The sequence below is a fragment of the Mytilus trossulus genome, chromosome 4, assembly GCF_036588685.1.
Source record: "Mytilus trossulus isolate FHL-02 chromosome 4, PNRI_Mtr1.1.1.hap1, whole genome shotgun sequence".
Lineage (NCBI taxonomy): Eukaryota > Metazoa > Mollusca > Bivalvia > Mytilida > Mytilidae > Mytilus > Mytilus trossulus.
This window is the reverse complement of record NC_086376.1, coordinates 48,578,958-48,592,358: the sequence shown is the minus strand read 5'-3', so window position 1 is coordinate 48,592,358 and position 13,401 is coordinate 48,578,958. Positions and strand designations below refer to the sequence as shown.

General features: G+C 34.7%; 1 protein-coding gene across 1 annotated transcript; it reads left to right on the top strand.

Moving 5' to 3' along the window:
* The first annotated feature begins 600 nt into the window (after positions 1-600).
* Positions 601-4,677, top strand: LOC134713985 (uncharacterized). Its single transcript, XM_063575245.1, has 2 exons — positions 601-719; positions 3,705-4,677. Exons 1-2 carry the CDS (start codon positions 698-700, stop codon positions 4,664-4,666), a joined length of 984 nt encoding a protein of 327 aa, XP_063431315.1. The 5' UTR covers positions 601-697; the 3' UTR covers positions 4,667-4,677.
* The last annotated feature ends 8,724 nt before the right edge of the window (positions 4,678-13,401 follow it).

The window sequence follows — 13,401 nt, the reverse complement described above, 5'->3', positions numbered from 1 at the left end:
TTTTTTTCCACATTGTTACCTTGCCAGACGAATTTCAATGACGTTACTAAAATGATACGTAAACGTAACGCCAACACATTACCTACAAGCACATGCACGCTATCCTTGTTAATCGATTTTAAAATTGGACATATCATACATTCAGGGAAATTTCCCATATCTTATCTTTTTTTCTGAAAATGTATAAACTGAAATAAGTTTGCTTTAACATAACAATTGTGTGACTTATCCTTCATTTTAATTTGCCGATTTGGTTTTGAGGAAATGTCACTTTTCTGACTAGACCAGTAATTGTAGTAGTGAACATTTAGCATCCATTTTGCTTCTTTTTTATGTAGCCTAAACTGATTTTTTTTTGTATTCAAGTCAATTAATATTACTTTATGAATTCCAACGTTAATGTGTTTGCTGTAATCATTTTATCCAATGTTAGAACATGCTAGGACCATAGAAATAATAACCATGCTAATGCATGTGTCTATGCTAGGACTAATTTCTAAATGTTACTTGTATCAAATCAATGGTAGTGACAGATGCACAACAATTATATAATAGTTAAACTATGTGGACGTTTTTACTTTCACTCTGGACAATTATTACAGGTAATTGCCAATCTGTACCATGGGTCAATCACTTCCGCCAGACATGGTTATGTTGACCAGTGGTCACGTGATGTCTAGAATATTTGTAAAGGAAGATGACGCATTGGATTAAAAAAGGTAAATTACAATTGTTTTGTTTGATATCTTAAAAGTAAAGTAAAATATAAGCTATAATATTATTGAAATCACTATACATAAAATATTATATTATCAATGTCTTTACAGACAATAACTTACTACACAGGGTCGTATGGCCATGCTTGTATTGTGCGAATTAAAAAGACAATTTACATATTAAGGAGAAGATTAGTGCGTGTACAATACTGGTATTATGCTGAATATTAAAATAAGTAGATAATGTTGCCATAAAAAAAATATCTACTTGAGTCCAGATGATATGTACGAAGTAAGCAATGCAGTTGATGATATCGTATGATATGTTCGAAGTAAGCAATGCAGTTGATGATATCGTATGATATGTACGAAGTAAGCAATGCAGTTGATGATATCGTATGATATGTACGAAGTAAGCAATGCAGTTGATGATATCGTATGATATGTACGAAGTAAGCAATGCAGTCGATGATATCGTATGATATGTACGAAGTAAGCAATGCAGTCGAAAATATCGTATGATATGTACGAAGTAAGCAATGCAGTCGATGATATCGTATGATATGTACGAAGTAAGCAATGCAGTCGATGATATCGTATGATAAGTACGAAGTAAGCAATGCAGTCGATGATATCGTATGATATGTACGAAGTAAGCAATGCAGTCGATGATATCGTATGATATGTACGAAGTAAGCATGCAGTCGATGATATCGTATAGCATTCAACTGTGGAAGATCCCCAAAAGACAAAATGTGAATTCAACAAGCAAATAGACGGACAATTTAGAAACGAAACAGTTTGCGAAAAAAAAGTTTAATAGAAACGAATCTATGACAGCATCTGAATTACAGGCTAAAGACTGGCGCATATAAAAAAATGGCGCGGTAAAAAATGCTTTCGAGAGCACATTCCTCCATATTCTAAGACCGTCCATGTGTTTAACTACACAACATCAGAACAAGTTGTTTTAAAATATCAGTTGTACATGTCGTAATTAAATAGACCGGTATGAAGCACAAACAACTATCATTAAACCAGATCAAAATCCCAGATCTCATAGTACTACAGGGCTTTGCTCGTTGTCCTTGTTAAATGTCTACGGTGACCTACATGTAGCCAAAGCTCCGTGTTGAAGGCTCGGTTGAAGGCCGTACCTTGACTTATTATGGTTTACTTTTATAAATTTCTACTTGGATGGAGAGTTGTCCCATTGGCACTCATACTAGATCTTCCTTTAACTATGTAGTTGTTAATTTCTATTCTATTTGGTCACTTGTTGAGAGTTGTCTTAATTGCCATATTCCTTGTCCGGATTTGACTTCACACTTCATGCCCTTTTTTGTTTGGTCCGCTTTATAAACATTTTTATTAGATAATCAAATATGTTATCTTCGATCATACATTGATTGTCGAAAAGTAACATGTATATATTGCTGAAACACAAAAACGACAAGAGAGTGCTACGAAAAGACGTAATGTTGACAATAATCTGTTTTTCAGAAGGTTTTGCTTAAACACTCATGGTTTGGGTACCATATTGCAAAATTATATTTTTGTACGATACAACGGTTCATAGATAGTTAAAATAAATCTTGTGATTATTACATTCTGGAAGACTTATATTAATTTCACAGAAACAAATCGGAATGTAAAACCAGAAATCCCTTAAAAATCTGGAATGAGAATTTGAATAGCGTACCGGTAGATAAAACAACAATGAGCAATGCAAATTTGAAAATTGGATTCTACATCCTTATATGTTCTTATGATCTTTCTTTAGAAGTGGAGGTCCATGCTGCATGTGGTTCAGAATATCCCCATCTTTGCTGAATATAATTTAACTGGTCTTACGCCATTTAACATGCAGTGATTTACTTAATCAGTGATTCGTTTGATTTTGACACTTCATTGAAAAAAATGTTTCTTCCAAATAGTGAATCAAACTCCAATTCTAAAAAATCAGGTTCTTCAGGCAGATGTTTTTGTCACAAACTCTGTTAAAAGAACATGAAAGACCAAATGTAGGATGAAAAGTATTCATGAGTTCTATCCTTGATTATTACATGATTTTAATTTGTAAATTGAAATGAATAACATATATTAATATAATAGAGAGATGTGGTATGATTGCAAATGAGAAAACTCTACACAAGAGACCAAAATGACACAGTAATTAACAACTTTATGTCACCGTACGGCCTTAGTTTAAACAATATTTTATTTCAAGAAGTGCACAAAATATAATTATACAATATGAAATACAGGGATTCGGAAACAAGAAAAACTTATATAAATCCGTCTCCCCCGTACGGCCTTCAACAATGAGTAAATCCCATTCCGCATAGTCAGCTATAAAAGACCCCGAAATGACAATGTAAAACAAATCAAACTAGAAAACTAACGGCCTTATATATATTTAAGGAATGACTGTAATATTTTTTCTGTCTATGAAGAAATAACATTAAAAATGGACGCACACTAAATAACCCGCAGTGTGCACCACATTTTTTATGTTTTTTTCGAATAGACAGAAAAAAAATTACAGTCATTTCTTATAATTTAATTCTAAATTCCATTTTATACCGTAGAAAACCATGAAAAAACGTTGATGACGTCTCGGTCACATGACTAAATTATGTCTATGGGCTCATAACAAAATAACGTCAGCCAATCAGAAGACGCGTTACAACCAAAATTATATTATAAAACAATAAACGAAAAACAAAATGTTTTTCTATGTTGTGATGTTATGCTATTGTTTCATGATGGATAATATTTAATCACAAACTAAGCGCGTTCGAAGTTCTTTACTGGTCACATACATTACATTCGAGAACAATTGCAGTCAAAAGTTTAAAATTTAAAGAAATACGAAAAATAAGAATAGAAATGTGAAAATATAATAGATGGCACGTGGTTATGTTTAATCGAAGGAATTCTTGTCATTATAAAACTTATATGTATGTTTTTTTCTCTATTTTTCAGTACTTAATCTTTTATTGTGGAGTGGGCTTGTGAACGAAGCATTGGATTATCAAATATCACCTAGATTGGTGATCAATTTATTCTACTTGGTCATCGTTTTGACATTTGTTGCAGTGAAATTAACTCAAATTCCATTTCAAGAACTATCATCCTACACAATCATTGGTGTTTATTCTTATTTTTCAAATATTGCTATTTTTTTGCCAAATATCGATGACATTGGAGTTGTGCACTCTCCCGAAATTTTCATGGACGGGGATATCAATTCTCTACAAATGTTTGGCGTAACTTTATTATTTTCCTGTGATGGTTATAAAAGCTTCTTCATTTGGATAAGTTGTGTTATGGTTTTATCTTACGCTATTCATAAAATGAATCAAAAAGAGGAAAATGGAGAAAGTTCGGAGAGAAACGAGAGTTATCGCCCTTTCCATATACTATTCGTCACCTGGTTTTTGCTAACATTATTTTATACTTTCTCAATTCTTAATTCATTATTTAGTGCCATCTTAATTTTGTTGAGTAGTGACACGTTTTGGAGGAATTTATCGCTGAGTACTCAACATTCTACATTATTTTTAAACATAGCCTGGCAAATGTATGTCTTTCGAGTTGTAATATTTTCAATAACTGTCTTCAATATATATTTAAACGTATATCCGAATGTCTATTCCAGTTTTAAATTGACAGCTATTGCAGTCATAGTTTTATTCAAATTTTATCATGACTCTACTGTGAAAATACTAGAGATATTTGACAGAAAAGTACGTATATCAGCTTATACTCATCCAGTTCCTATTAGCCAATTACAACGAAACTCCGATCCATGTCCAGTTTGTTTATCTCCAATGACATCTGCAAATATCACACGGTGTAAACATGTGTTTCATGAAAGTTGTTTAGAATTGTGCTTGCAAAGACAACCTTCATGTCCAGTATGTCGACAAATATTAAATAAATGAGTAAAATTCTGTGTCAAGTCATTTTCTTGTATTCTTCTGCGTTATAATTGTTTGTTTTCTCTCATCTGCATTCTTAACTAAATAATGTATTTGCAAGTTAAACACAATATAAACAAACGAGTCACAAATTAAACGTTTAAACATAAAACAAACACATAGTTAAGTTAATGTTTCGCTAGTTAAGACCCATAACTGTTTTTATTGGGTTGGAATTTAAACTTCAAGTAAGAAGCATAAGTTAATATCAAGAGGAATAATCAGTAACATAATTATTCTGATTCTGATTAAAAAAAATCAACAAGGCTGGCTTTGACTGTTTTGATTGATCTTATATATCAAAATTCTACAATGTTTTCTTCTTATCTTACGAGTTTTTAAAAGAGGCCTCTCCAAATAATACTCCTTTTGACATTGCAATGACCGTGAGGGCATTCCGATGTATTGTTGCGACAGAGATTTCTACTAGTTATATACATTACCTTGACTTTAGGACCAGGGGACTGATTAGGTGAGTATGAATGTGTTCGAGTTCTTGGAATGGGTGTAAAGAACTGCAGACTCCTTCTGTTGCCGTTATGAGTTGATTCTAACTTGGTGGTGAGATTCTTAAAGTTATTAAAAACTTTTTTTTTTAGAGTGTCAGTCACCTGTTTGCATTTTTTCTGGCTGTTGCATATTGTTTAAAAACATGCATCACATACATAAGTATCTTCATTTTCTTCAACAAACTTTCTCAACAGATAATTTTCCACCAACTGGTAACAATTTGCAATAGTTTCAATCAACATCAATGATCACTATGTTTATAGCTTATAAAAGTTTATTATTCTGAAGCGAACTCCCTTAAGAAAACACATGATACATTATTGTGTATATGACATTTGTTTTCCCTGTTTCAAATTCATATTCCGCAAAGATATTTTTTTTTTGTTTCTTTCTTAAATACTAATAATCAAGGTTAAGAAATTAAAAGGAAAAAATCAAGGAAAAAATCAAGAAAACAGATTGAAAATGTAACTGGTAAAATTTAACTTTGGTTTTCTGTTTCGAGCAGCTGAAGCTGGCCCAACAGCGTACCAGTAATAAGGTTCTCTTTAGAAAACGAAAAAAAAACAACACTAAAAGATTTTAAAGATCTTTTCAGTTATTTATATTAATTTTAAGAATTTAATTTCTTTTCATATTAATCATCAAAAATATTTCACTGTATAAGGTTCAAAAATTAAGGTAAAGATTGAACTTTAATATTAGTTTAAACTTTTAGAGTTCAGGGCGTGTAAATGTTGAAAATATGATGCACAGCCCTGTATTTTGACCATTGAATACAATTATAGTAGTAGATACATATAAACTGGTGTTATTTTTTCAAGAAACTTCCTAGTAAAAGTGTCACAGTTTAGCTGCGAAGTTCCGAGTCATATGGGAAATTGCATTGCCTATATATATTTACAGAATTGCAACCTATAGTTTCTTAGAAACATACTTTACCAATACAACTGAAAATTGACTAATCATTATGAACAACGAAAATGAGGTCTAGGTCAGATGAACCATGTCAGGCAAACATTTACAGATTACATTCTTTCAATGCAACAAATATATATAACAGACCAAAGCACAAAAACTATACACTGAGCAATGAGCTATACAAATGAGGTCGAGGTCAAATTAAACCTGTGATACGGACATGTACATCATAAATTATTGCCATACACCAAATATAGTTGAGCTATTGCATATACAGTAGTAGCATAAAAAAAAAAGTCCAAAACTCAAAAACTTAAATTTGACCACAGAACCATAAAAAAATAGGTCAAGGTCAAATGACATCTTTCAGTCAGCTAGACATGTACACTTTACAAACATTCTATACACCAAATATAACATACTGTAGTCAATATAATTATTGCATACAAAATAAGAAAAACAACCAAAACACAAAAATTTAACTATAACCACTGAACCAAGGAAATGAGGTCAAGGTCAGATGACACATGCCAGTTGAACATTTACATCTTACAACCCTTTCATATGCTTATAGTGTCTGAGATATGGACTTGACCACCAAAACTTAACCTGGTTCACTGAAGCCTGAACTGAGGTCAGGGTCAAGTGAAAAAAGACAGGCATGATGACCTTGCAAGGAACGCACATACATTGTTATCCTATTTCTCATAATAACAGACAAACTTACATTACAAAAAACTTAATTTATTTTTCAAGTAGTCACTGAACCATGAAATAGAGGTCATTGGACATATGAAAGCATAAGACATCTATATACAAAGTATGAAGCATTAAGGTCTTCCAGTTTCTAAAAATATAAAGCTTTTTCAAGTTAAATAATGCTGCCGCCAGCTAACTATAGTTAAGCCTTTACTCGTCAGTTTTAAAGCCTTCACTATAGATAATTGAGCTGATCTGTAATAATAACATCACCATGCCTTATATATCATGTACTGTAGTACGCCGCTAGATTAAAACTGACGAGGAAAGGTAATACACGGCCACCGAAAGCTTTACTTTTGTGAAGCCCAGGTTGTCGTGTGGTCTAGCGGGACGGCTGCAGTGCATGCGATTTAGTGTCACGATATCGCAGTAGCATGGGTTCAAATCCCGGCGACGGAAGAACAAAAAATTTGCGAAAGCAAACTTACAGATCTAACATTGTTAGGTTGATGTTTAGACGAGTTGTTACATTGTTAGGTTGGTGTTTAGACGAGTTGTTACATTGTTAGGTTGATATTTAGACGAGTTGTTACATTGTTAGGTTGATGTTTAGACGAGTTGTATATATATACATACACACTCACATTCGATGCTTCACCCTCCAAGACCACATAAACATACATACTCACAGTCAATGCTTCGCCCTCACAGACAACACAATCGCACACACACACACTCACAGTCGATGCATCTCACCCTCCCGGAACTTACAAACATACACAATCACAGTCGATGCTTCAACCTCCAAGAATAACAAATATACACACACACACAGTAACATTCACACTCATAGTGGATGAATATCATCCTCCCAGACGACACAATCATACACACTCACAGTCGATGCATCTCCCCCTCCAGACCACACACACATATACCCTCACATTCGATGCATCTCACCCTCGCAGACTACTCAAACATACACCCTCACAGTCGATACATCTCCCCCTCGTAGACCACACAAACATACACACTCACAGTCGATGCATGTTATCCTCCCAAACAACCCAAACACACACACTCACAGTCGATGCATCTCACCCTCCTAGACAACACAAACATACACACTCACAGTCGATGCTTCACCCTCCCAGATCACACAAACAAACACACTCTTAGTCGATGCTACACCCTCCCAGCCGATGCATCTCACTCTCCAAGACCACACAAACATACATTATCACAGTCGATGCATCTCACTCTCCATGACCACACAAACATACATTCTCACAGTCGATGCATCTCACTCTCCAAGACCACACAAACATACATTATCACAGTCGATGCATCTCACTCTCCATGACCACACAAACATACATTCTCACAGTCGATGCATCTCACCCTCCAAGACCACACAAACATACATTCTCACAGTCGATGCATCTCACTCTCCAAGACCACACAAACATACATTCTCACAGTCGATGCATCTCACTCTCCAAGACCACACAAACATACATTCTCACAGTCGATGCATCTCACTCTCCAAGACCACACAAACATACATTCTCACAGTCGATGCATCTCACTCTCCAAGACCACACAAACATACATTCTCACAGTCGATGCATCTCACTCTCCAAGACCACACAAACATACATTCTCACAGTCGATGCATCTCACTCTCCAAGACCACACAAACATACATTCTCACAGTCGATGCATCTCACTCTCCAAGACCACACAAACATACATTCTCACAGTCGATGCATCTCACTCTCCAAGACCACACAAACATACATTATCACAGTCGATGCATCTCACTCTCCAAGACCACACAAACATACATTATCACAGTCGATGCATCTCACTCTCCAAGACCACACAAACGTACACACTTGCAGTCGATGCATCTCAACCTCCCATACCACACATACACACATAATATAATACACACTCATACCATATCGCATTGTCTTTCTACCTAAACCGATGGAGAAATTAGACCGAAGGCTCGATTAGAGTGTTCTATATTCTATTCACGGACACTACAATATACAACACAATTTTCAATAATGTATTTTAAAAGGTGACAATATGAACTTTTTAGCCAACTAATTCTGTCATTTCAATGACCCCGTAGTTTTAATTGTCAAACCAAAATTTAATGATCGACTGGCTAGCTATCATTACAGCAAAAGTAAAAAAATGTACATTAAAACATGTGTATAGGAGCTACCATTTTATTTTTATGGGGGGGGGGGGGGGGGCTAGGAATGAAATTTGAAGAAAAGGCAGGACAGGAGTTTTGAGTAAAAAAAAAGGCAGGATGAGCAACTTGGCAAAAAAATGCAGGATGACAATTAATGTAAAAAAATTGGGATAAACCAGGGGAAAAAAGGCATGAACGAAAAGAGAGAAAAATAAAAAGGCAGTACAGAGATTTAATACGACTAAAAAAAATGCTGGACAACTTTTTTCATCCTAGTCCCCCTCTCCCCTTATAAAAACAAATAATAGCTCTTAAAGATAAGGTGACCTTCACGTCAAATTATTGAGCAATAAACTGGTGTATGGTGAAAGTAATGATTACAGAAACCACAAAATTTAACGTGACTCCAACAATGGCCAACAATTATGGGTTGCAACCTCAAAGAAGACACACATGAGTAAGTTTTGAATGATACTTAATCACATATTGGTCAAACTTCCGCTATTTTAAAAGGTATCTCAGAGGTCATCTTGAAGCCCACACCTTCGTCCATTGTGTTAAAATTTTGTAACAGATTCTTTAAAATTGTTTGAATGTAAAAGCTCAAGCATGAATGACAATTTTAGTAATTGTTATAACAAGTGATGCGACCTTTACAGGGTGAGATCTTTATTCTTTTTAGACGTAACAGAGGTCATCTGTCGTCCACTACGTAATAGAGGTCATTCTTCGACCATCAGGACAAACCTAAAAGTACGCTCTGTGTATTAGACAACATTTTAGTTTTATTCGTGTAGAGTACAGCAGATGGTCGACCTATTGTTCAGATCAAACTAGGCAGGGTCTTACTTAAGGACAAATCCTAACTTATTTGAACTAACTGAACTAACCAAACTATGGTTTAATTAAAACATAAGGATTTTGAAGACTATACGAACATTTCCTATCTATATATAAAAATATATATATACAACTCGTCTAAACATCAACCCAACAATGTTAGATAAGGTTTGTCTGGTTCTTCCCTCGCCGGGATTCGAACTCATACTACTGTGATATCGTGACACCAAATCGCCTGCACTGCAGTCGTCCCGCTAGACCACACGACCACCTGGGCTCTCAAAAAAAGAGCTTCGGTGGGCATGTGTTACCTTTCCACGTCAGTTTTAATCTAGCGGCGTACTACAGTACATGATATATAATGCATGAAGATGTTATTGTTACAGATCAGCTAAATTATCTATAGTAAAGGATCCTACAAATTAATGTAAGATACAGTCACAGAAAATAATTATATTCATAAGTACGTCTGAGTCAGTGACAACCCTACAACAGATGTATCCATCGGATCGCCATCAATGATGGTGATACATGGCTGTGTACATAATGTATATACAACATGTACAACTCGTCTAAACATCAACCCAACAATGTTAGATCTGTAAATTTGCTTGTATATATATATATTCTGAAAAATGAATTTGACTCTTTTCCTTTCTAATTGTTAAATTATTAGTAATGAACAACAAAACTACCGTGAGCTGCGATATAGCCTTTTTGTACTGATGCAGCTTAGAGCAATTACCAATCAATTAACCAAAACTTTACTAAAAACCACAACAATTACTTAAATATCGTTAGTATGCACTAGAGGAAGTACATTTGAATATTGTAAGGTTAGAACTTGTACAAATATAATTCACTATAGTATGCTTTGGTGGAAACATGAAGCCATTGCATTGTGTTTGTATACTTTGGAGGGAAGAGTGTTTGCGTTCGGACGCGCTTCAGAGACAGAAGTGTATTTATCAATATGTCGGCGGACGCGCTTCCAAACTTTATATGTACCTTACAGAATCTCAGAGACAGAAGTTAATGTGTTCAATATGTCGGCGGACGCGCTTTTAAACTTTATATGTATACCGTACAGGATCTCAGAGACAGAAGTTAATGTGTTCAATATGTCGGCGGACGCGCTTTTAAACTTTATATGTATACCGTACATGATCTCAGAGACAGAAGTTAATGTGCTCAATATGTCGGCGGACGCGCTTTTAAACTTTATATGTATACCGTACAGGATCTCAGAGACAGAAGTGTATGTGTTCAATATGTCGGCGGACGCGCTTTTAAACTTTATATGTATACCGTACAGGATCTCAGAGACAGAAGTTAATGTGTTCAATATGTAGGCGGACGCGCTTCCAAACCTTATATGTACCTTACAGGATCTCAGAAACAGAAGTTTGTGTGTTCAATATGTCGGCGGACTCGCTTCCAAACTTTATATATACCTTACAGGATCTCAGAAACAGAAGTTTATGTGTTCAATATGTCGGCGGACGCGCTTTCAAACTTTATATGTACCTTACAGGATCTCAGAAACAGAAGTTTATGTGTTCAATATGTCGGCGGACGCGCTTTCAAACTTTACATGTACCTTACAGGATCTCAGAGACAGAAGTTTATGTGTTCAATATGTCGATATTTCTATCATGAATGGCGTTTTCTTCCTACATTTACTTTATTAGGTTTTTCACCATGCGTCGATTTTAGAGCCAACCCTGATTATGTGTTAGGAACATGTTTATAACTATCTATAAAAAGGATCAAGAGTAATTTGCTGATCCATTTTCAACGATGATTTAACCTGAATTATCCCTTCCAACAAAGATATGTCTTGATGGAACAACTGTTGGGTTGTGCATTGTTTGGATTTGTCGACATTGAAACAAGGAAAGCGACCTGTGCACATAGAGATGATATGGATGGAGGACAACGTCTAGTGGCAAATTTTAAGATATGTAATTCTACACGAATATGAAACCTGATTGTACTAGGCACAATCTAATTAAAACCGATCTCTCATCGCTACATATCAGAAAACGGGAGCGATGAGAGATCGGTTTTGAATTAGATTGTACTAGGCCGAAAGGCGGGTTTTAATGTGCTATTTCACAAGGTATAAAAGTCCACAGGAAGACATGTCATAATACCAGGAATCATCATTCTGATTCCATGTCGACCAATCTTTGACCCGGCCAGGAATAGATCATACGATATGTAGGTATAACAAAAAAATAAAATAAATTTGTCATATTTTGCCATATTGTAGTTGAATCGATATCGTACTATTTTACAAATATTCATGAAATAACGTATATAGGTGACTAAGATTTTTTCAAGCTAAAGGTTGTGAGAAAAATACACTTTTTGAATGATTATACACGGAAAAAAGAAAACTAAATGACCACAATTTTCAAGAAAGATACAGTTATATTAGTAGATACGTTTGGAAGACGTGTTTTGTCTTCATGCCTATAGGTACCAACTGTGCTCTTGTTATTGATGTTTGTTTCTTTATCATATGTGACATACTTCAGACATACTTCAAACATGAGCAATTCGGAAAGAATAAAAAAGCTAGCATAATCCTTTAATGTAGATGATTTCCTCTCACTAAATAATTAAAAAGTTTTTTGACTATGTTGAACGCACTTAAATTGTCATACTCTTACTTGAAATAATGGATACCATGGATACAGGTAAGTCTATCGGTAAGTCTCTTTCATATTTTGAATTACATCTAGAAACTGACAATGAGAATTGAGAACAAAACTTTACGACAATGATAAAAGGGATGATTGTTACTTCACAATTTTCCACATTTAATTTTATGTAGCAAAATTCAATCAGCACATACATTAGGTGTATATATCTCTAAATTGAAATGATATTCAAGTGCTTGCGATTCTTATCATGATTTCATTGATTGAAGGTTACTACTTACACAGAAGTTGACACTAGGATAATAAGTGGTATATCGATTTCACAGCTTCCATAACGGTAAACAACTCGTCATTTTTGGAAAGAAAAAGTTCGATCGTTATGAAATATCTTTGATATGTGGGTCTATGGATATGTTTCAATTTTCGTTACCATATTCATGTCATTCTTTCCCGCGATGGTGAATGACCGAGTGGGATTTATCACTTATTATGAGCAAAAATTACGATTGCTTCTAGTAGACCAGGATCTGCCTACCCTTGCAGACCACACGATAATATCCCAGTCTTTAGTTTTCTATGTATTGTTTTATGGCATTGTTAGTCTTCGTCGTGTTGCCCAGTCTTTAGTTTTCTATGTATTGTTTTATGGCATTGTTAGTCTTCGTCGTGTTGCCCATTCTTTAGTTTTCTATGTATTGTTTTATGGCATTGTTAGTCTTCGTCGTCTTTAGTTTTCTATGTATTGTTTTATGGCATTGTTAGTCTTCGTCGTCTTTAGTTTTCTATGTATTGTTTTATGGCATTGTTAGTCTTCGTCGTCTTTATTTTTCTATGTATTGTTTTGT